At 39.4% G+C, this 22374-nt stretch overlaps 1 protein-coding gene across 2 annotated transcripts in view; it reads left to right on the top strand.

The window, feature by feature from the left end:
- The window catches only part of zgc:162952 (PKc_LIMK_like_unk domain-containing protein), a 37143-nt gene that overhangs the window by 2582 nt on the left and 12187 nt on the right, over positions 1-22374 (top strand). The window contains exons 2-4 of one of the 2 annotated variants that reach the window (XM_023269456.3): positions 98-168; positions 17878-18071; positions 18731-18852. In XM_023269456.3, coding sequence (XP_023125224.1) covers positions 138-168; positions 17878-18071; positions 18731-18852 — 347 coding nt within the window. In that variant the 5' untranslated portion in view covers positions 98-137. The remainder of the gene's footprint in view (positions 1-97; positions 169-17877; positions 18072-18730; positions 18853-22374) is intronic. The other variant, XM_023269457.3, reaches the window with a different exon arrangement.

The raw sequence follows: 22374 nt of genomic DNA, 5'->3' as shown, positions 1-22374 counted from the left end.
TGTTGCTTTCCTGTCAGCCCACATGTGGTTGTTTCTGTGGAAAGTCCTGTCTGTGCCGTTGCTCATTTGTTGTTGCATGTATGTGGTTCCTCCTCAGTTTCTGCGGAGACCTCTGGCTTTGTTCCACCACCTACAAGATGCATATGAATAGCTTATTAAATCAATGGAGTAAGTACTGAGATATTCAAATACTTTTCACTTTTGTGTCTTCATATTGTCATTTGTTTTCCATGTTTCAATGCAAAGACTTCACAGTTTATCTGAGTGAAGTGAGAAACCACAGCTGTCTCCTGATGTTGCAGCGCTGCCTTGCTTCATGTCACTAAAGCCACATCCTCTGCAGTATTTGCTCGTGTGTCGGGTGAACTAGAACTCTAAGCAGGTGTATCGGCTGTGTTGTAATTGTGTTTAGCTCGGCATTGTTCTGAAATAGAAGGAGTTTTGCTCAGCATCCAGCCTGTCTAAACGTGTCCAAAGGTGGTGCGTCAGAGAAGTGTCCTGTTACCTGCCCTCCATGTTCCACACATCCTCTACAGCTGCAGGGGCGTCAGACTCATCTTAGTCCAGGGACACATTCAGCCCAGTCTGATCTGAAGTGGGCCAGACCAGTAAAATAGCAACATAATAACCCAGAAATAACCACAAGTCCACATTTTTTTTTAGTGCAAAAAAGTACATTCTGAAAATGTTTGCGTTCAAGGAATTATCTTTTTACAAAACATTATGAACAACCTGAAATTTAAAAAAAAAAAAAAAAAGTTCAGTTTCAACAACATTATTCCTCACTTTGTCATTTCCACATTACAACTTGCAGATCACTGAGTGTCTACAAAGGAACACAACATTTAGTCAAATGTATCTGGAACTGAATGATATAGTATTTTACTTTATGATCAAAATGACAAAAGTCAGTCAAAAGATAACAAAAAAAGACAAAATATTTCAAAAATGAGACACAAAACAAGAAAAACGAGAACCAAAATGAGACAAACGACACGAAACAAGACAAAAAAGAGACAAAAAAGTTACAAAGTGACACAAAATGACAAAAATTAGACAAAAATGACTAAAGAGAGAAACAAAAAGACAACAAATAGACAAACACAAGCAAGACAAAAAAGTACAAAACAACAAATCGATGCACAAAACAACAAATAAAGCAAAACACAAAATGACAAAAATAAGACAAAAAACACAAGCGAGACAAAAAGAAAACACAAAACAACAAAGCAGAAACAAAACGACAACAACACGAGACAGATGACAAAAGTCAGTCAAAAAAAGACAAAAAAAACAAGACAAAATATTACAAAAATGAGACACAAAATGACAAAAGGACAATGACCAATCTAGTATTTTACTTAATGATCAAAACAACTTGTCATGGTCTAGAAATTATTTTAAATTCATAGCTTTACTAATTTACAATCTGCATCTGCACTGGAGGGAAATGAACTAGAGGTGGCTGACATGTAGAAATACCTGGGTGTCGCTTTCAAACCACATGTGGAGAAACTTGTGAAGAAGCTCAGGCTGAAACTGGGTTTTTATTTTCAAAACAAACAGTGTTTCTCTTTAATGCAAATATTGCTGCAACTTATTTGTCTGTGTTGGATTAGGGAGATGTTTTGTACGTGAATGCTTCAGATGGTTGACACTGTTTACTTCTCTGAGGTTTATTAGGAACTGTAAAGAGTTGACACACCGCTGTGAGTTCTTTGGCCACCAGAAGGATCCATCATTGGTCTACCTTTATATATATATATATATATATATACAGGGAAATGCTTGGACTGCTGCCACCTACATTTGTTCTCTGATTGCACAGAAAAACGCTGATCTTTACTCTCTCCATTCACCAAAGAGCAATAAAAAATGGCTGAATCCATTGATGAAGTCAGTAAGTTGGCACCAGTGGAACACAGTTTGTCAGCTTGTTTACTTGAGAGTCAGGAGGATTGTGATGAATAATGAGAGGGACGTACCATCACCACTGTTACGACAGTCAAATACGTAATGGTATGAAACATAAATGCAATCATCAAATTAATTTGTTGTCATAAATCAAAACAGTGAAAATGTTGCTTTTATCCTCCTGTAACAGATTTAATGCTCTGTAATGAGTTTAAATAATCCCTGAAATTCATTTACAAGCTATTGTTTCATTGAGACATTTTACAGCTTATTGATATGACGGCTGGATTTTAACCACTGATAGATTGGTTCCATAGATTAATGCATATAAGAAGGAACTTTAAAAAGTTCTTGGCCTCAAATGGAAATAGCGTTCCTCCAGTTTGGGCCCATGAAGCCTCAAAGTTTGTTCTTTCTCCTCTCATTATCTAGTGGTCCTGAGCTGAAAGAATGAATCTTTGTTTGCTGTTTGGTTGTACAAAAGGAACCATTTTGTGCTGATTCCAGGTCAAAACAAACCCCAGCATCTGACAGTTTCCATTTAATATTTGATCCACAGAATCACAGAACACGTACGCTACGCTCTGTCTGGGCTCACCCAGACAGTTTCATGTTTTTCATGAAAACTCACACTTTTATTCACGTGCTAACATAAGTGCACAAGGGTTTTCTAATCATCAATGAGCCTTTCAACACCATTAGCTAACACAATGTAGCATTAGAACACAGGAGTGATGGTTGCTGGAAATGTTCCTCTGTACCTCTATGGAGATATTCCATTAAAAATCATCTGTTTCCAGCTACAATAGTCATTTACCACATTAACAATGTCTACACTGGATTTATCATTCATTTAATGTTATCTCCTTTGGAAAAAAATGCTTTTCTTTCTATCATAAGGACATTTCTAAGTGACCTCAGACTTTTGAACGGTAGTGTAGATCTAATAAATGAATTTGTTGCTTGTTCACACAAAGACTTCACATCTACATTGTTTATGACGACCTCAGGCTTGTCAGATGTGAACTGCTCGTAGGAGTAATGACTTAATGATATTTGTTTTTTCCTTTGTAAAGTTTTATCTCTGTTGGCTGTTTGCATTGTAATGGTTGAAGGTCACGATTTACCGCCGTCTTATTTACCTTCACACTTGCCCTGCTACATGCCTGGGAAACCTGGCTGCGTAGCTCCAGGCTTCATGTTTGCTCTGGTGGTGTAGGCTGCAGCGGGCCTTTGAAAGAAGTTCTTTGCGAGTCATCTGTGTTGTCTGCCTCCGTCCGTCACTGAGGACAGCCGTTTGGACTTCAGAGCAGACTTGTTGTGGGAGTGTGTAGTGGGTGGATGAAGGCGAGGGATGGAGATGGAATCCTGATGAATCCTCCCCACACTTCTTGTCCTGCCTTCGATGCTGATGTGGGGATTTGACGGGGATTCCCTCTGGCTGGGGATCAGACTGATCATCAGCCTGTCAGACCTAAGCCTCACCTCCCAGATGGTAAATGCTGAGAATAATCTCTCCATGAAACATAGATGAACGTCACATCTTAGCGTCTTGTGATGTCTCACTGTGCACCATCTGTGTTCTCTTCTTGTTTTTCTTGTTTGCATGGAGCTCATATGACTCAGGTTGCATCTTCGTTCATTGTGGCTACATGCTTGCAACCGTTGAGCTCTAGTCTGCTTCTCTGTAAGCAAAGCACAGCTGCTGAGGGTAGCAGGATTTAAAACACTTGCATTTTAATAGTTGTCTTTTCTATGTAAGGTGCCATCTTTTCTCTCCCTGCAACATTATCAGAAAGTAGTGCCCCTAGCCATTATAGCTTACCACATAGGAATATACTTCTGGGTAAATTCATGTCTCTAGTCTTGTTATCTTCTTGGTTATGTTGGAATAACAGATATTTAAGCAGCTAGTTTTGTTAGCTGGTAGGTTTTCTCTAAAGTAGAGCCTTGTGGAGTTCCTTGCAGTTATCTACCAGGGTTTATCTACCAATACCAGACCATTTTTCTCTGTCTACACTAGGAGTGGGTGACCTGGCCAGAAGATGATATCACCTCTTGGGGTAGAGTCGCGATCCACGATCTGAACCTCATCTCTTCCCACAGATTTAGTTGAACTTGTCAGTTTATCTCAGAGCTAATCATTCAAATAGTTGCATATTGCTTTTGCCGTGATTTTATTACTAGTTATTAGTAGTTATATGAGGATTGGCGTACGTTTCTCCGTCTAACTAGTCTGTTGGTCTGTTCGCAACACTACGCTCTACCCATTCTTTAGGAAGACTGTTGGATGATGTTAATGACAAAAACAAGACAGAAAATGACAAAAATAAGACATAAAATGACAAAAACAAGACAAAATGATTAAAACAAGACATAAAATTACCCAAACAAGATATAAAATGACCAAAAAAGATACAAAATGACAAAAACGAGACGCAAAACGACAAAAACAAGACAAAATGACAAAGGCAAGACATAAAATGACCCAAACAAGACATAAAATGACCAAAAAAGACACAAAATGACAAAAGCAAGACTTAAAACCACAAAAACAACACATAAAATGACAGAAATGAGACACAAAATGACAAAAACAAGACAAAATGACTAAAACAAGGCATAAAACGACAAAAACAAGACACAAAATGATAGAAACAAGACACAAAATGATAGAAACAAGACACAAAATGACAAAAACAAGAGAAAATGACAAAAACAAGACAATATGACAAAAACAAGATATAAAATGACAAAAACAGGGCACATATTGACAAAAGGAGACAAAACTCAAAAACAAGACATGACACAACAAAAACGAGGCACAAAACGACAAAAACGTCATCAACAGGTTCTGCTAACATGTTGTGGGACACGTTCCATGTATAATAATTATTTAAAATTTTATGTTGATTAAAAAAAATTCCCACAATTACAAGAGACATCAGTGAAAAACATAAAACCAAAAAAAGGAGATTTAAATTTAATTTGAACTGTTTTATTAGAGATTCAGTTTGGTCATCAGGGGGGTGGGACAAGAGAAAAATGGCATTTTAGGGGAACTCCAGACTTATTTGGTATTTTAAAATATTTTCAAACATTCTTTTCTCTGAGTTTTTTTTTTTAGGTTTGGTCTCAGGACAAGAACATTTACACAACAACTGCATGTTTTAGTATTTTGTACATGGATTATTGGAAATTTGGCATAAAATGTCCTCCAGTTCTGGAATGAGCCATGAAGTGCATGGCCAGTGGCAGGGTTATACCTACGTTTTGTACATGGAGTATTGGAAATCTGAAAACTAACCTCACCTATGCTTTAGGACAGTAATGCCTGGCTGATGCTACCACTGGACTACTATCATGGGCTGTTGTTTGCCGTGCTGCAGATTATCTCGGGGTGCACGTCCACATTTTTACTACATAGCATGAACCTGACAGAGCTTGAGGTTTGGCTCCAGCACTGGGTCGGTTCAGTGCTGTGGTGGTGGGAGGCAGTAGAGAGGGACAGAGATACATTGTGCTGTTTCCACATTTTCCATGACCTTCAACACTGTTTCCAGCCCACTCGTCCATCTTGCACAAGTGGCATGTTGTTCTCCAACAGGATTTTTCTTTGCAGAAAAATATAGAGAGAAGCATTTCTTTCTCTGCCAGCGTTTCCACAGTGTTCGGGGTGACACTGTGCTGTGGAGTGAAATCCACAATGTTTGTCTGGATGCCATGCAGAACCACAGAGGGAAGAGGCTCAGATTCCCAGATGGCCTGAATATATTTATTAAAATCCAGCGGTCCAAGTTGTTTATTACTATGAACATTACTTGAGGCTCTTGCTATAGGTCAGGGGTGTCAAACATGCGGCCCGCAGCCCTAAACCGGCCCTCCAGAGGGTCCAATCCGGCCCATGGGATGACTTTGTAAAGAGTAAAAATTCCAGAGAAGACATTAACTGCAGATTGTAAATTAGTAAAACTATAGATTTAAAATAATTTCTACACCATGACACATTGTTTTGATCTTAAAGTAAAATACTAGATTGCTCATTGTTCTTTTGTCGCTTTGTCTCATTTTTGTAATATTTTGTCTGTTTTTTGTTGTTTTGTCTTTTTTTGTCTGAGTTTTGTCATTTATCTCATGTTTTTGTTGTTATGTTTCTTGTTTTTATCGTTTTGTGTTTTATTATTTCTCTCGCTTGTATTGTTTGTCTATTTTTTTGTCTTTTTTGATCTCTGTGTCATTTGTGTAATTTTTTGTCTCGTTTGTCTACTTTTTGTGGCTTTGTAACTTTTTTGTCTAATTTGTTGTTTCTTTTTTGTTTCGTTTCATGTTGTCTCATTGTCGTTTTGTGTCTCATTTTTGTAACATTTTGTCTTGTTTTTGTTGTTGTTTGTCTTTTTATGTCTGACTTTTATCATTTTGATCATAATGTGAAATCCTAAATCATTCAGTTCCAGACAACTGTGACTAAATGTTGTGTTCCTTTGTAGACACTGTGATCTGGAAGTTGTAATGTGGAAATGATAAACTGAGGCTGAATGTTGTTGAAATTCTTTTTTTTTCTTAAGAAATTTCATTTTGTTCATAATGTTTTGTAATAAGATAGTTTATTAAATGTGAACATTTTCAGAATTTACTTTTTTGCACTAAAGCACAGGAAACAATTAGGTGTTGTGATAATTTATAGGTTATTATGCTGTGATTTTACTGGTCTGATCCACTGGAGATCAGATTGGGCTGAATGTGGAACCTGAACTAGAATGAGTTTGACACTGCTGCTATAGATGGTGTGTGTAGGTGTGTGTAGATGTGTGCTATCCCCTTACAGGCCTCCCAGCATGGTGAGCATAAAGTAGATCTTGTGTCACGTGTTGGTGAAAGGGCCCAGTGGATATTTGATTACAGTCATGCAATAACAGCTTGAGGCCCAAACTAATGCCCTGTGAGTTATTGCCTGATTTTGGATTACTCTTCAGCTAATAAACACTTAGTTCAGCTTTAGTTTATTACAGCCAGTTGATACTTACTGACATGACTGTTACTTGATCAGCTGACAGGCTGTCTTTGTTAGATGTTACCTGGTCTTCCATGGCATTCCCATGCAACCAGCATCACTGCAGCTTTAAGAGCCAGCAGGTCTTAGAGCAGCTGAGCACTCTTATTTTAAGATGTCTTGGGCGTTTAGATGATAGTATTTCCAGTGGTGTCCTGGTTACTTAGCAAAACATTACATGCATGCCCTACCTGAGCATTAGTTTCCCTATATTAATGTCGATAGGCCTTGAAATAGACGCTCTGTTTTGTTTTGTGCCAATCATACTGTAGGGGCTGCAAAAAAAAAAATAATACCAGTAATAAAAAAAAACCAAACAACAAAAAACAGATGGCTGAGGAGGGCGGAACATAAAATGACAGAAACAAGACACAAAAGACAAAAACAAGACACAAAACGACAAAAGCAAGACATAAAACAACAAAAACAACACATAAATTGACAGAAACCCATGAACCAGGGCTATAGTTCTCTATGCAGCAGCCTGGTTCAATTCCTGCTCATGGCCCTTTACTGTATGTCTTCCCCCCATTCTTCTCGCGACATTCTTGTCTGCCTCTTCACTGACCTATCAAATAAAGGCCAAAAGGCCAAAAAAAAACTTTTAAAAAATTGACAGAAACGAGACATAAAACGACAAAAACAAGACACAAAACTACAAAAACAAGGCATAAATTGACAGAAATGAGAAACAAAATTACAGAAACAAGATACAAAACAACCAAAACAAGACACAAAATTACAAAAACTAGACACAAAACGACAAAAACAAGACACAGAAGACAAAAATGAGGCACAAAACAACAAAAAGAAGACAAAATGACAAAAACAACACATAAAATGACAAGGACAAGACACAAGACGACAAAAATGAGACACAAAACAACGAAAATGTCATCAACAGGTGATGCTAATATGTTGCGGGACACGTTCCATGCATAATGAATATTATTTAAAATATTATGTTGATTAAAAAATGCTCCCACAATTACAAGAGACATCAATGAAAAAAATAAAATTAAAAAAAGGAGATTTAAATTTCATTTGAATTATTTTATTAGAGATTCAGTTTGGTCAACAGGGGGGTGGGACAAGAGAAAAATGGCATTTTAGGTTGAACTCCAGACTTATTTGGTATTTTAAAATATTTTCAAACATTCTTTTCTCTGAGTTTTTTTTTTTTTAATTTGGTCTCAGGACAAGAACATTTACACAACTACTGCATGTTTTAGTATTTTGTACATGGATTATTGGAAATTTGGCATAAAATGTCCTCCAGTTCTGGAATGAGCCATGAAGTGCATGGCCAGCGGCAGGGTTATACCTACAGTCTACATGTAGGGAGTCAGATTGTCATGTCGAACTACAAACCGTTTTCATTGCAGACATTTTGACTTGTAGCAGCAGCAAAAGCTCAGATGTATCATGTCCTTTTGAGACACCAGTTATGCAACATCTACAATGTTTTTGGACAGTGGGGCTGAAATGTGGACTAAAACCATCCTCAGGTCACTTTGCACAACACAAAGTGCATTTCTTGCATGTGTCTGGTGTGTTTTGGTGACTTATGTTGAAAGTGATACGAAAATGCGACTCGGTCCGACCTCGTCGGATTCCTGCTGCGACTCGTTCAGAGAAGAGAGCAGGGTTTTCATTCTGACATGAAGTTAGGATGCCATCACATCAACGGAAAGCGTGCATATGTGAACGTGACTCTAATGATGGCTGCATTCCACTTGGGGGAAGTCCTGCTTTTGTGCAAATGTCACGGCTCATTGGGCAATCATCAAGTCCCTCCCCTGTTGTCCCCAAACTTTTAGTCAGCCGTCCTTTCAGCAGGAACAATGAATACCCTCTCCCTTTCCTGACCGTGCCCCCCCAGCGCCTAAGAGTTTGTGTACAATCCCTTCATATACCACTTCCAAGAGATCACCCTTAAGCTAGCGTCTACAGCTATGACGTCTTCTTCCATGGATCCTGGGTTGCAACATTACCCACATTACCACTTCACCGTGGTATTGGGAGGTTTACCGCAGGGCAGAGCACATTTCAGCCAAGACTACCACGGCAGCTATCTGTTGCGTCCGACAGTGTTTCCATCCTCATGGTGGTTATTACTTAAGTGTTGTGCAATAAGAATAGTTAACACTCTGGACTGCTCTTTCTCAGAATGATCCTCCTTTCCATGCAGTTACTGCAGTAAGAAAGAAAAACGATGCAGTGAGTGAGCTGGTGTGGTTCGTGAATTAACCTCCGAAATAGGTTCCAGGAGAAAGAAAACAAAACAACGTAAGATGAGACGAGAAGGCAGTGAATGAGGTCAGTAAAGAAACAGGAGAAGAAATGTATAATGTATCATTTCCTGAGCAACAAGACAAGAAAGACTTCGACAAGAGTTTACTACAGCTGAGACACTTTGATGAACTGGTTGAGCATCAATCAGTGACATGTAGGTATTTATAGATAGGTTAAAAAGACCGGCTAAAATTCTTCACTCAGGCTAGAAGTTGCAGATAAATGCCAGAAGTCTGAATCTTGAAATCTGATGAATAGCTTTTTACCTCATCTTCTGTATCTTTCTTTTTGCACCTCCCTGATATGAATGCCTTTATGCATACACTACTATACTATACTATACTTATCCTGCTTTATCATATAATCTCTCTCCAAACTTTGCTGCTGTACCATAAGTAATCTGGTCTGTATTAGTCACTTACAATACAATAAATGCAACAATTGCATTTGTAGTGAGCGTGACAAACAACATAAAACGTCAACCGACACTTGACGTGTCTTTAAAGTGGCATTCAAACAGCGCTTTTGTCTGAAATCACACCCTGAACCTTGTGTGTCCTAACCTGTGCTCAGGAAGCAGTAGTATCCACTAAACTATGGCCAGCCACTAGTATAGATCACAACAACAGCGTGATACAGCTGCTAACAGAAAACCCAAATAGCTGCATTTTAATTCCACTCAAAATAAACATAAAAGCAGCAAATCCTGATATTTCTAAGCTGAAACCGAATGATGCAAATAATGTGCAGCTCAAAGAAAAGTAGCTCAAAGGATCAAATTTGAAATGTTTTAAGTAAAGTATTTGAAGAAGAGGTTTAGTTTTAGTTGACATGGTTTTTTTTTCTCTGAAATCCCTGACATGAGCTAGCAGGTGAGTCGGTATGGACTGAGCCACTGCAGGTTAAATGTCTGAACGCATTTGTCAGCATTTGTGTGACGGTTTTTACCCAGCGGCACCTTGGTTTGTCTTGTATGTGTTGCTTGTGACACACTGTTCCTCCTGCCTGCACACAACTAGAAGAAAAAAAATCATCATTGTTTTTCATCAGAACAGTGCTATTGTGCACTACCATCGATAATGCTGAAAAAAACATACCGTATACGACTGAACTTCTACAAAAACTAACAAGACGATCACCAGAAAATATGAAAAGAGGACAGTACATTTACTAAATATACTTTAGGTCAGCATTGCTATTCATTTAGCAGGGATATAGGAAGTACTTGACATTCAAAATCAACCACAAAATTTAAAGGCTCCCTTTGATTTTGACTCTTAAACGTGCACTAATCCATGTTTTTGCATTACCAGTGGATGAACTGACTAGTTTAATGTGAGCATCGTCTTCTTTTGGCCTTAATGGTTAATGTTCTAAAATGTTCTGCATGGTTCTGCATCACTGCTTTGCCCACCATTCAGTGGTTGATGCCAGTGGGCAGCCGCAGCTATGTGTGGTCTACTCTGGCTCTTCCTCACTGATCTGAGGTCAGCCCATCCTACGTATCCGTGATCATGATGCCTGCCTTCTTTTCTTGTGAAAACCTGCAGATGAAGGCAAAGAGCCGAGCCTTCCATGCCTTTGAGTTGAGCATCATCTCGCTTTGGAAAATCCATGAAGCAGTTAACAACTGCTGTGGCTTGGCTGTGGTGTAAATGGAGCGCTCAACTTTAATGCATTAGGCTAAAAATGTCATGACTGCAGGCTGTTAAGGGCAGATTAACGCTCTGCTGTGGTGCAGTTGTCGGCATCATCTAAATACTTTACGCCTGAAGTCACTGTGGCTCTGAGGCTGCTGTTATCCACCCAAACTCTGGACTGTCTCCATTCAGACCAGATGTATTTCTCTATGGGTTGACCTAAGCAGTCATTTTAACCCGGTCAATGATTTATTTATTATTTGATTTAGTCCAACACTTGTATCCTGAAATTGTAATCTCATCCATAACTGTGTCCTTCTATTTGAAATATCCACAGGGAGAATTTCCACCCTGAATGTTATCAGTTCAGAGTGAAATCTGTCTTTTCCATGAAGATCTTTATGCTTGTAGCTTTATCCACACCGGTTTCCCCTACAGCAACATGTCAACAGCCACAGATTTGCTCTGTTGAAACGATGTTTATCTGTCTATCTGGACAAGAAGTCTAACCACAACTAAAATAATCACACCTTCTGGAATGTAAAACATGTTTTGCAGCTGTTTGGTTTGTTAAAAAATGTATCAGTGACTGTTGATATAGGTTTGGTTCGAGATTTTAGACTTAAATAGTTCAAATTCTATCTTTTTTTCTCCAGACTTTTACATTATTAACATTTATTAATGCAAGATATGTCATAACCAAGCAACTGAGAATAAAATTCCACAGTATATATATATCAGTGTATCTGTATTCCAATAAAGGGATCTTTCAGTTTATATAACTAAAAATCAAAGTAACAGGAAACTAAAGTATGACTTCAATGAAATTTAGTAGCTTCTCTAAGCCACCTGGTAAATATTGTAGGATCAGTGTGAAATGTTATTCTTTGTTGCTTGGTTTTGACATTTCTATCATTATAACATCCAAAAGCAACACAACAATCAGGTATTTGTATTTCAACTGGCCCAAATGTAATAGCACAGCAGTAGAGATTCATCACACGAGCCTGATAGGGTAAAATGTACAAATATATCTGTGTTATTTGTCACTTTGATGGGCAGGAAACATTTTGACACCAACATATAAGGCTAACTTCGAATTAATATGATGATGGCAAGAAAGGAAAGCTGTCAGGAGAGCTTTGAGATCATCAGACGGGCTATTGTCCTGGCTAAATGATCTTCCTCAACATATAAAGCCCAGTGAAAATCAAGGTTTCTACCTTGTTAATGTGACCATGTAGTGTTTTTGTTTGTTTGATGGGAGAAGGGTTCCATACATGACAAAGCTAACAGGTAATGGTTTTAAAATCCCCCCCAGAAGAGAAATGGTGAATTGGTCCATCTTTGTGTCATGTGTGTCTTTGCATATTTGAAATATTCTCTGGCAGAACATATCCTCTGGGAAGTTAGCGTGTCAGCAACTTCATTAACACCTGTTTGGTGCAAATAGCAGCAGAGGCTTCTTCCTACCACGGTGTGACTTGTATCGTTTTTACCTCAAGTGTGAACCCTTGAGTGAGTCACTGCTCTGACCTCACCATGACGTGAATCTCCCTGTTTGGGAAGTCATCGCTCAGAAATCATGAGCACACACACAGATCCTCTCAGAGTGAATCCCTGTGCTGAGAAATGGCGTTCTGGGGAAAAATCTCGCTTTGGTGTGAACTGGTTTTTACTGTGCAACTTTCCTGAGCAGCATTCCTTATCAGCTGGGAGGACGTCAGCACGGTGAGGGCCAGCCTTGATATTCCTGTAGGTGGTGGGGATGGTCAGAAACAGGTCAAATTCACAGCAGGTTGCAATAATGACATATTTCCTGTGTAACCGTCTCATCTCATGTCTGACGATAACAGAGCTGTTGTAGAAAGCATGTCTAGGGCCATGAGCAGACCACACAGTTTCTTGTCTCTTGATCGTACATACTGTTTGAAATCTTCACAGTAATGTAGGAGTATGTATTTATATATGTGCTTGTGATTGCTTGTGTGTGTGTGTAAGCAGATTCTTAATCCTATGTCTAAATGTGGATTTTATGGCCTGTGAAAGATCACGGCACGTGGTAAACCCAAACTGCAGGCCTGGAAATGTTCAGAAAGCTAGGGATGACATAACAGATGGAATATCCGTGTTTACCGACAGTGTGCTGGTTTGGATTGAGCCACCAGTGGAAGGGAAATAGAAAGGACGAGGCAGAGACCCAGACAAAGAGTGAAAGAGACTATGGAACAGAGAAATGAACAGAAACAGAGATGTAGACTGTAGAATATGTTCATCATTAGCTGTAAAAGTGAGAAAAAAACAAGAAGAAGCAATCTGCCACCATGGTGACATTATACTACTTGTACTAATCGCATACACAGACAACAGTGTGTACTGTCAGCTGGCATGGGTTCTTTTTATAAATTGTACAATATTTTACAGAAATCAAAAATATGCAATTTGGTTTTTACCTGGAAAATGTTTTAAATACTTTTGGATGATATTTGGAAATGGAGTTAATATTGAAATCGCATTCAAAAAATAATGTTAAAACAAGGCAATGTTCATAGTACACAAAAGAGCACTTCAAAATCTTTTCTCTGGGTTCGTAAGGCGTCAAAGATGTTTTCTTTTATTAGGATACACTACAAGCGATAAAACCATCTATTTCCAGGTAGCTGGAATGGTTTGGTTCCCATAACAGCCTACAACCTGTATGCCAGAAGAAGGAACTTGTCTATTTGTCAGGGTTTTGACAAACTGTGAATGATACCCCACAACTGATGCAAGTACACTGGTCCAGTTCTGGGTACTGAAACAGAGCACTACCACCCTAGGGCAAAAATCACTCCAGCAAAAACTGTAAACCTAGCCTGCACTGTACTGTACTGGAGTCTGGGTATCAAAACCTAACTTACATTGTCAAGTTTGGGCCACAAAATACCTAAAACAGGCCCATACGTAAGCCAGTTGACAGTGTATAGAAAGGGTATGACTGATCCAGTATTCTTATAGATAGATAGATAGATAGATAGATAGATAGATAGATAGATAGATAGATAGATAGATAGATAGATAGATAGATAGATAGACAGATAGATAGATAGATAGTAGCTACACATTACGTACAAATAGATGGAGGAACAATGTAAAAAAGAGCATGCAGTTAACATGCAAATTTGCGGCCACCCAAAGTATATGCTGTCCTGTTGAAGGTTCTGGAAAAAGTGGTTTATGCTTTGAAAATTCTCGATCAGGTTTTAGGGCTTGACACAGCACAGATCCACTGCTACTAAGTGTTTCAAATGACTGGCTGATGTCCTTAGAAGATGCCATTTTCATTTTTTTTTAATTAGTGCCAAATTTACTTGCCTGTTACCTAGCAGATTTGTGTTTTTCAGTAAAAATTGGGAGTTGCTCCTCATTTATGTTCCCATCACATGTGGAGTACCTCAAGGGTCCATCTTAGGGCCCATTTTAATTTCTCTTTACTTGCTCCCTTCATAGACATGAGGTTTCACTCTATTGTTGTGCTGATGACACCCCAATATACTTGCCACCAAATCCTTCTGATTTCTCCTCAACCATTCTAATTTAAACTTACCTCCAGGAGGTGAAGTGCTGGATAACTTCAAACTTCCTTCACTTAAATAAAGATAAGACAGAGGTGATCCTGTTGGTTCCCAGCACAAAATGGCAGCCATCACTAACCACTTAGGACCATTCTCAGCCAATCTGCATCCCCATGTTATCTCAGTAAAAAAAATCTGTTAGTTTTCCCAGTAAAAGCAATTAAAATGTCAACTATCTCATGATACTGCACTAAATGTGATCAAAACTCAGGCAGAAAACTGGGGGGACAAGCATGAATATTTTTCAGCCTCCATCTTAGCGTGCAACAAACAAAAGGTTCAGAACCAAGCAACCAAGACAGAATAGAAGCAGAGTGACAGATAGAGACAGTAGAACAGAGGCAGAGAGTGACAGCTAGATGATAGGGCTGCACTGTAAGCGTTTCTCTCTGACAGCACCGCAGCTGAAAGTGCAGCGATTGTTTAGTCCGAAGCCGAATGAACAAAAGCAGCTTGAATAGCCGGGGTTGATTCCCCTCACTTGATTGACAAAACGTGTCAGCGCGCGCTTTCCACCGGCGTCATTGTGAAGGCGAGCGAGGCTGTTGTCCTGGAAAAAACAAACTCTGACCTTCACTGCTGTCACACCAGGCCTCTGTGACTGAAACTGGGTCAGGACTACCCCCTTTGTGAGGAACAGAGAACAAGCTTCACTGTAGGAAGTTTATTCCAGCTAGCCACATGTCCATCATAAAGGTGCTTTTTTTCAAGTTAGAAAGCAGTGTGTGAATATATAAAGGGTCACTCATCTTAAATATACACTACCGTTAAAAGGTTTGGGGTCACCCAGGCAATTTTATGCTTTCCATGAAAACTCCCACTTTTATCCATGTGCTAACATAACTGCACAAGGGTTTTTTAATCATCAATGAGCCTTTCAACACCATTAGCTAACTAATTAGTCCCTGTAAAAAAAAAAAAAAAAAAAAAAAAAAAAAAAAAAAAATTACAGCTACATTAAATCTCTTGAGGACAAATATGTCTGTTGACAGCTTTGGAAAGTGTCTGTCCAGTGACCTGTTATCAGTCGGCCCTGCCTCTATTTTAAGGCTCACATTATTCATTGTCTTTGTTTGGCCTCATGAAGTGGAAGCACTTTCCCTCATCCATGCAGTTAATAAGTGGGAGAGAAATTAGGCCTTTTGTGAGTCTCTCTTTCATCCTTGGTTGCTTTTATTCAGGTAAATGCATAAATTGCCCTGTTAATTGTCACATAGTCTTTTATGTTACTGTAATCAATTTAGCAGAAGTGTGAAACAATCATTTTAGAATAAGTTGGGCCAATGTATGCCACAATATGTGAATGTTAATAAAGACACAGAATATAAATGTGAATCTAGTTTGGTTCAACTCATTGCTCCGTGATCCTCAGCTGTCACTGACAAACCTACAATGCCTCTAGTTTTTCAGTTGAATTATAAAAAGCAGGAACTCGGAGTAAATAAAAGTCAGCACTATTAGGACATTATGTTGTGGTCCAGTTAGCAAATGTAAGAACTTATCTCATCATCAACAAAAGAAAACTACCCCATTCATTTATTTGAATTCAACACATGCAGCTTATACTAAATGATGTTTTAGAATCAACATAGAATTAAACAATTTCCATTTTGTATTTAGAATAAAAGCTAACCAGACATAAATCTAAAAGAGAATGTGCAGGTGAATGAACAGAAGTATAGGCAGAGAGGGCTCCAGTCTTAGCTGATTTTTACCTGGTCAAAAGGAGCAGTGCTGAAGTAATCAGGCTGAGAATCGGCTTGAATACATCCACGTTAGACACAAATAGACATTTTCACTATGGAACTGACCACCCCATTGCAGAACATACCTGTTAACCCAGGTTCTGCTTTCTGCTGTCGTCCACCCACATTACAGTTCTGTTAGCTTGGCTCCTTTCATAAGTTTGCATTGAATCTTTCTCCAGTGCACAAACTGTACCAACATGCTCTGGGAATGTCATTTTCCCCCCACTTTTTGAGATACAGCATTTATTAAGTACTTTTTTTATCTTTTCATTTTAACATTATTCCTTTCAACAAGAATATGAATAATATCAATAGAAAAACAGATGAAAAGTAAATGCTGCTGCTTCATTTTAACACCATGCAGGGTTAAGCTTGTTGTGTTTTACTTTACCATGGTTGGCATCAAAAAAGAATTAAAAATTGTGCTGCTGAACTGGTGATGAATCGCCCTCATGCATGGATCGTACATCAATAATAGCCTATTTTTACCTATGATCCATTGTGTTGAAGATCCAGAAAAATAAAAATGCAAGGCAAAAAAAGCAAACTGGCAATCAGTTTGAGACCCCACCAAAATTCCACAAATACTGTTTCCAGGGGAGTTCATGTCCTATTAGGATTTTGTGATCAGCCCAAGTCTGTGACACTCCATGTGAACTCCTCAGCAGACGTGCCCAAAATTTGTGACTACGCTACAAAAGCAGTGGTGTGCATGCCTGAAATCTGTAGACACTGCTTACGGCGCATATGGAACGGACTCCTCCAAACATACTCCAAGGGGACTAGAGGGTCTACCAGTATAAGACCAACAGTTGTCTGTGTGCATGTCCCCAAGGGAGTCCAACCAAGGCCTTAAGACTCTCTAAGCTCCCGTCTAGTTCCACCCTATTTCAAGGTGCTCGTGGGTTGAAGGGGTGATGCTTGCAGTGTTGTTGGCCTTGATGAATCAGGCGGGTAGTAGTAGCCACCAGTCCACTGTTGTGTGCACATTAACGAAGACTTGTTAAACTTTTTATAATGAAGAACAATGGAGATCGTAATGTGGAAACATAAAAAAAGACTGTCTGTCTTGCTGTGGCCTTTTTAACAACTTACATTTGAGTCATGTTGTCTTTACAGCCGTTCCCTCCCCGTTTGTTAAATACAATGGAAAGTTCTCATAAGGAAAGGTCCAGGTTACGGGTCTTTTAGTTCCCATAATGAAAAAGCAGGTATTGACATACAGATCTGGGACCTACAGCGCTCTAGTAGGATTCTACCAAGCCCAACCCAGCACATTTACTAGCAGCTGATTGGATCTATAAACACGTCCACCGTCAGTCAGCAAACGTCCCTAGAAGACACATCAAACCCAGAACTGCAGGGAATGTGACAAAGTTAGGAAAATAAGTCAGAAATACAAACATCTGTGTTGATCTATGGTGACAAATACAGTCAAAACAAATCAGTCTGCCTTGATAGGTTCTACCATGGGCTGGACTGTTATTTCATGAGTGATTCCTTTCTACATTTTGTTGTATAAACTGATGAAATGACTAATTACAGCAGAAAATTGCAGTATCCACTTGTATAACAGCTCCACTTAAACAGGCCTCTGTGTGTCTCTGCTTTCCCAGCGGACATCTCCAGAATGTGTGATGTGGACGTGTCCTCAGAGCCCACCAGTCCGACCCTTTATGGTGAATCTTCAGACAAATACTACCATGTGGATCGCTGGCAGAAACTTCGCACAGCTGTCCGCAAACTGGAGTTTTGGGAAAACTTCAGTGCTGAGCTGATCGGGAGTGGCTTCTTCTCCAAAGTCTATAAGGTATTTCTTCTGTCCTCCCACCACCCCCGTTTTGTCTTCCTGCTAGCCTACGTGTGAGTTGACATTAAAGCTTGCTTTGTTCCAGCCACTAATTGGGACATTCTTGCCATTCCTTGATTGGCCCACCAGCTTTGAGACTGTGGGGGAGTAATACTCACCCCCAGCTGAGACTTTACATACTTTCTACCATGATACCAGTGCAGCAGAGCTACAAGAAGAGCTCATTTTCATACATTTAGGCTTTGTCCCTAATGGAATAACCCAGAAAGAGGCCACTGAATAGGTGAGAGACTGGGCAAATCAGAGCTTTGATGTGTCTGAACTGAGTGAGATTGAGGAAGACAGTATTTGCTGATTTTGGACTTTTGTTCCAGTCGAGTCAACTTCTGCCTTAAAGCAACCCTACATAGCTTTTACAAGACAGAAGAACACAATTTGGCTCATGAAATGGTTTGTAAATATACCTTGCTTTGAAATTAATACATTCACTTCTAGAAATTATAAACGGATACATTCACTTAACAAACCTTAGATTAATTTCATTGTGCGAACATGGTCATTTTGATGACTTATCTGCTCTAGCTCTCCTGCCTGCTCCATCACCACTGATATAACCACCACTGCCTCTGCTCTCACTAACGGACACCGCTGTCCTTCAGGTGATGCACAGCACCAGTCGGAAGGTGATGGTGGTGAAGATCTACAAAAACGACGTAGACCAAGACAGCATCATACGAGAGATCAGCCTGCTGCAGAAACTCTCCCACCCCAACATCGTCAGGTAATATTCCACATATTACTGAAACCTCTGGGCTTTGTCTAATGATTCCATCTCTGCAAAAAGGAAAAGAAACTGCTTGAGGATTTTCCTCCCAACAGATGCACTCCCTCCCTTCTCAACACGCTCTACACCATCCCACACATCAAACTTTACTCCAGCCTTCACAGCTTCACTTAATGGGTATTGTAGTTATGCAACAATGTAATGGTAGTGCATTTCAAACATATTTATAATTATTTGTGCTGTATTAAATAATTTCACTGTAGATTATACTGTTGCATTGATAAAAAGAAAAGCACTCAGAGAGCTCAGTACTCCTCCAAGGCTGCTCAGTTGTTGAATCATTTCCAACGGCTGAAATCTTGAAAAAAAAATTATGTCAGAAATCATCATAGAAAGTGTCCATTTAATATAGATGTACCCACAAACAAAATGACCTTGTACTGAGCACAGGTGTGTATTATGCATGTGTATGTTATGTACGGATACCGAATCACGTGACCTAAATATGTAGCGGGCGTCAGGAACTGATGGGACTCAGAAACACCCCCACAATTCAATCAGTTGTTCCTTGTATCATTTCTGATGGATAAGTCCTGATAAGTCCTCAGCGGTGGATTTGTAGTAGGATCACAATTATGTGATCGTCAGCTGAAGTAGCGTTCACTTGTTGTCATGGTTACAGTGACGCCGTGCTGCTATCTCAGAATGATACAGAAATCTTTAACAAATCCATGGATCCAGACTATAAGCTGCATCACTGCCAAAATCTAATCACTTGGTCCTTGTGTCATTTCTGACCTTCCCTGAAAATTTCATCCAAATCACTTAGTCCGTTTTTGTGTAATGTTGCTAACAGACAGACAGACAGACAGACAGACAGACAGACAAACAAACGCGTTCCTTGGCAGAGTAATTACTGAAAAAAAAAGTACAGAGGACACCAAAGCACATCAAACACGCATCATATCACGCTTTATATATGTAAATGAACAGAGACTCTGAAGAGTTGTACAGCTGTGGTTCTTACGCCCGCCTCATGTATGTTAATGGCATGAACAAAACAGAGTGGCCATCATCACCTGACAGGAGCACAAAATGTATTCATTTGAGCCACTATTTTGTTTTGTATTTCTTTAAGAAAATGTAAATATAAAATTTAATTCAAAGTAATTCCAACAACTCACAGAACTTGCAGGTAAAATGTCACGAAATGATTTTATTTTAGTTGCTGGTTTTGCAGCGTGACTTAAGTGCAGCCTTCCTGCCTCTGACATCTGCAGTCAACACAAATGAAAGGAGACTTCAGTGCTGTTTAGTAGTGGCACCTTCATCCACCGCAGTTACGTAAGGTGTGAAACCAGGCAGACATAATGTTTGTCTAAGCAATCTCATTTTCGCCATTTCGCAAGGTCACAGCGGTGAGGTTATCAGAGGGCAGCTTATGTGCTTACAGCTGTGATGAAAGCAGTGGGAGTCCACTCTGTTAGTACCTGGTACCCCGCTCACACTGCGTAGGCTGAGGACAAACACTCATGGAAATGATAATAGCTGCCTGACTGTTACAGCATTAATAATAACTGTGATCAGCTGTAGGCCTCTCAGTCATTCAATAAATCGGTTGAGTGGAGCATCATTTAAATTGTCGTCAAATTTAATGTTTAAGATAAAATAAGTTTTCTTGGTTCCTGAGTCAAAGACGTGATATCTGAACATGTTCAGCTGTGAAGGCAGCGACAGAAGATTAACATGTAAAAAACAAAACCTATTTTAACCATTTGACCTCTCTCTGTTCTCTCTGTTCACATTTAGATGATCTTAAAACTACTTCTCTTCCTGAATCGATTGCCGTGTTTTCCAATGGCAATATTACAGTTTTGTATTTGTATTCAATGGGATTTTATATGTATAGCATCAATTCACAACATATGTCATCTCATAGCACTTCACATAGTAAGGTAAAGACTTTAGGAAACCTTTTATGACATCCCAATCTACCTTATCAAGTCATATGAAGGATGATGTTGTGACGGGCTCCAGAGTTTCGGTAACATTTCGGTAAAACATGTGACCAAAAGTTTGTCAAGTGTGACTAAACATTTTCAGTGGCCACACAGGTGCTTCTGACATTTAGCAGGTCTGGCTGTCTTTGTCCTTGGTGGCCTGCCTAGGTGAATAAAATCACTCTACAGGGGGTCCTCAGTTTACAACATCATCGACCTACAGTGTTTGTCATTACGTCTGAACTACATGGAACTAGTTGATGAGTGGAGCGGATGAATACGTCGTCACGCGGTGCTATAAGATGGCTTTGCTTCCGTTCTCCAGTTGTACGCCACCTTGGATTGTGCTACATTCACTAACTTTTTGTCCTTCATTATGGCTCCCAAGCGTAAGTCAGACTCTTCTGATGCTTGGAAGAAAAGGAAAGCCGTCTCCATGGAAGTGAAATTAGATAGAATAAAACGCTGGGAACAGGGCCAAACACCGACCAACATGGGTCAAGTTGTAAAAACAGGTCAACATATTGTAGCGACCCTCTTTGATGAATGAGTGAGACTTTATCTGGTTCTCTGGTGGTTTATTGAACCTTCACACAGGCTACTGTGGGCCGTAGCCAATGCCAGAATAACTAGAAAAACCCCAGAACTTAGCTCCAGAATTAGCCGCCGTTCCCAGCTCTCTCTACTGCTGACTCTCAGCCAATCAGAGGTGAGCTAACTAAACATGGCACGTTCACTGACATTAGGTAAATCTGGAACTGAACAAGAAACATTGCAACCTCAACGTCAACAACAATATCAGTCCATTACAATATTCTGTTATCTTCTTGTAAAATGATTCGTACATGCACGAAAGTTGTTGGTATTCATGACTTTTATGAAGAACTGATCATAATGTGATGCACATAATGGCTTTGTTGACATTTATACCAGAGTTGCGACTTATGGCGAAAATCGACTTAGATCACACTGTAGGACTGGAACTCTGACGTAAGTCGAGGACCTCCTGCGCTGAGGTAAATGTGACAGTAAAACAGCTCATTAGAATTATTTCAAAATGATCTTTAGCCACACTCCTGTTAGAGTGTGCTGGAGAGACTAAGTGGAAACCAGAAGCTTCAGTGCTCTACTGCCTAACCAATGGATGTGGGACATTTAGGGGCCATCTGTAAATTGTAAAGCCAACAAACAGTGCAGCTAAAGCATGACTTGGAATAAGGCTTTTGCTATTGGAGTGCTAACACTCTGAACATTGAAAAGCTGAAAAACCACAATGTCTCCAGAAAACAAATCCTGTGCTGTGACCGGACAGTGGCAAACCGAAACAATGAGGAATTAGAAATGATAATAAATGTCTCATTGCTCATTATTTAGCTGAAGAAGAGCTACCTTTGACCAACTTTAAGTTCCAAATCACCCTGATGAAAAAAAACAGGAAAAATGTAGAAAACATGTACACTGCCAGTCTAAAGTTTAGACACACCTTCTCATTCAATGGTTTATATTTCATTATTTTGTA

The sequence above is a fragment of the Amphiprion ocellaris genome, chromosome 6 (assembly GCF_022539595.1).
Source record: "Amphiprion ocellaris isolate individual 3 ecotype Okinawa chromosome 6, ASM2253959v1, whole genome shotgun sequence".
In the NCBI taxonomy this organism is placed as follows: domain Eukaryota; kingdom Metazoa; phylum Chordata; class Actinopteri; family Pomacentridae; genus Amphiprion; species Amphiprion ocellaris.
Note: the sequence above shows the minus strand (reverse complement) of the source record. Positions and strands in the feature narration are given on the sequence as shown.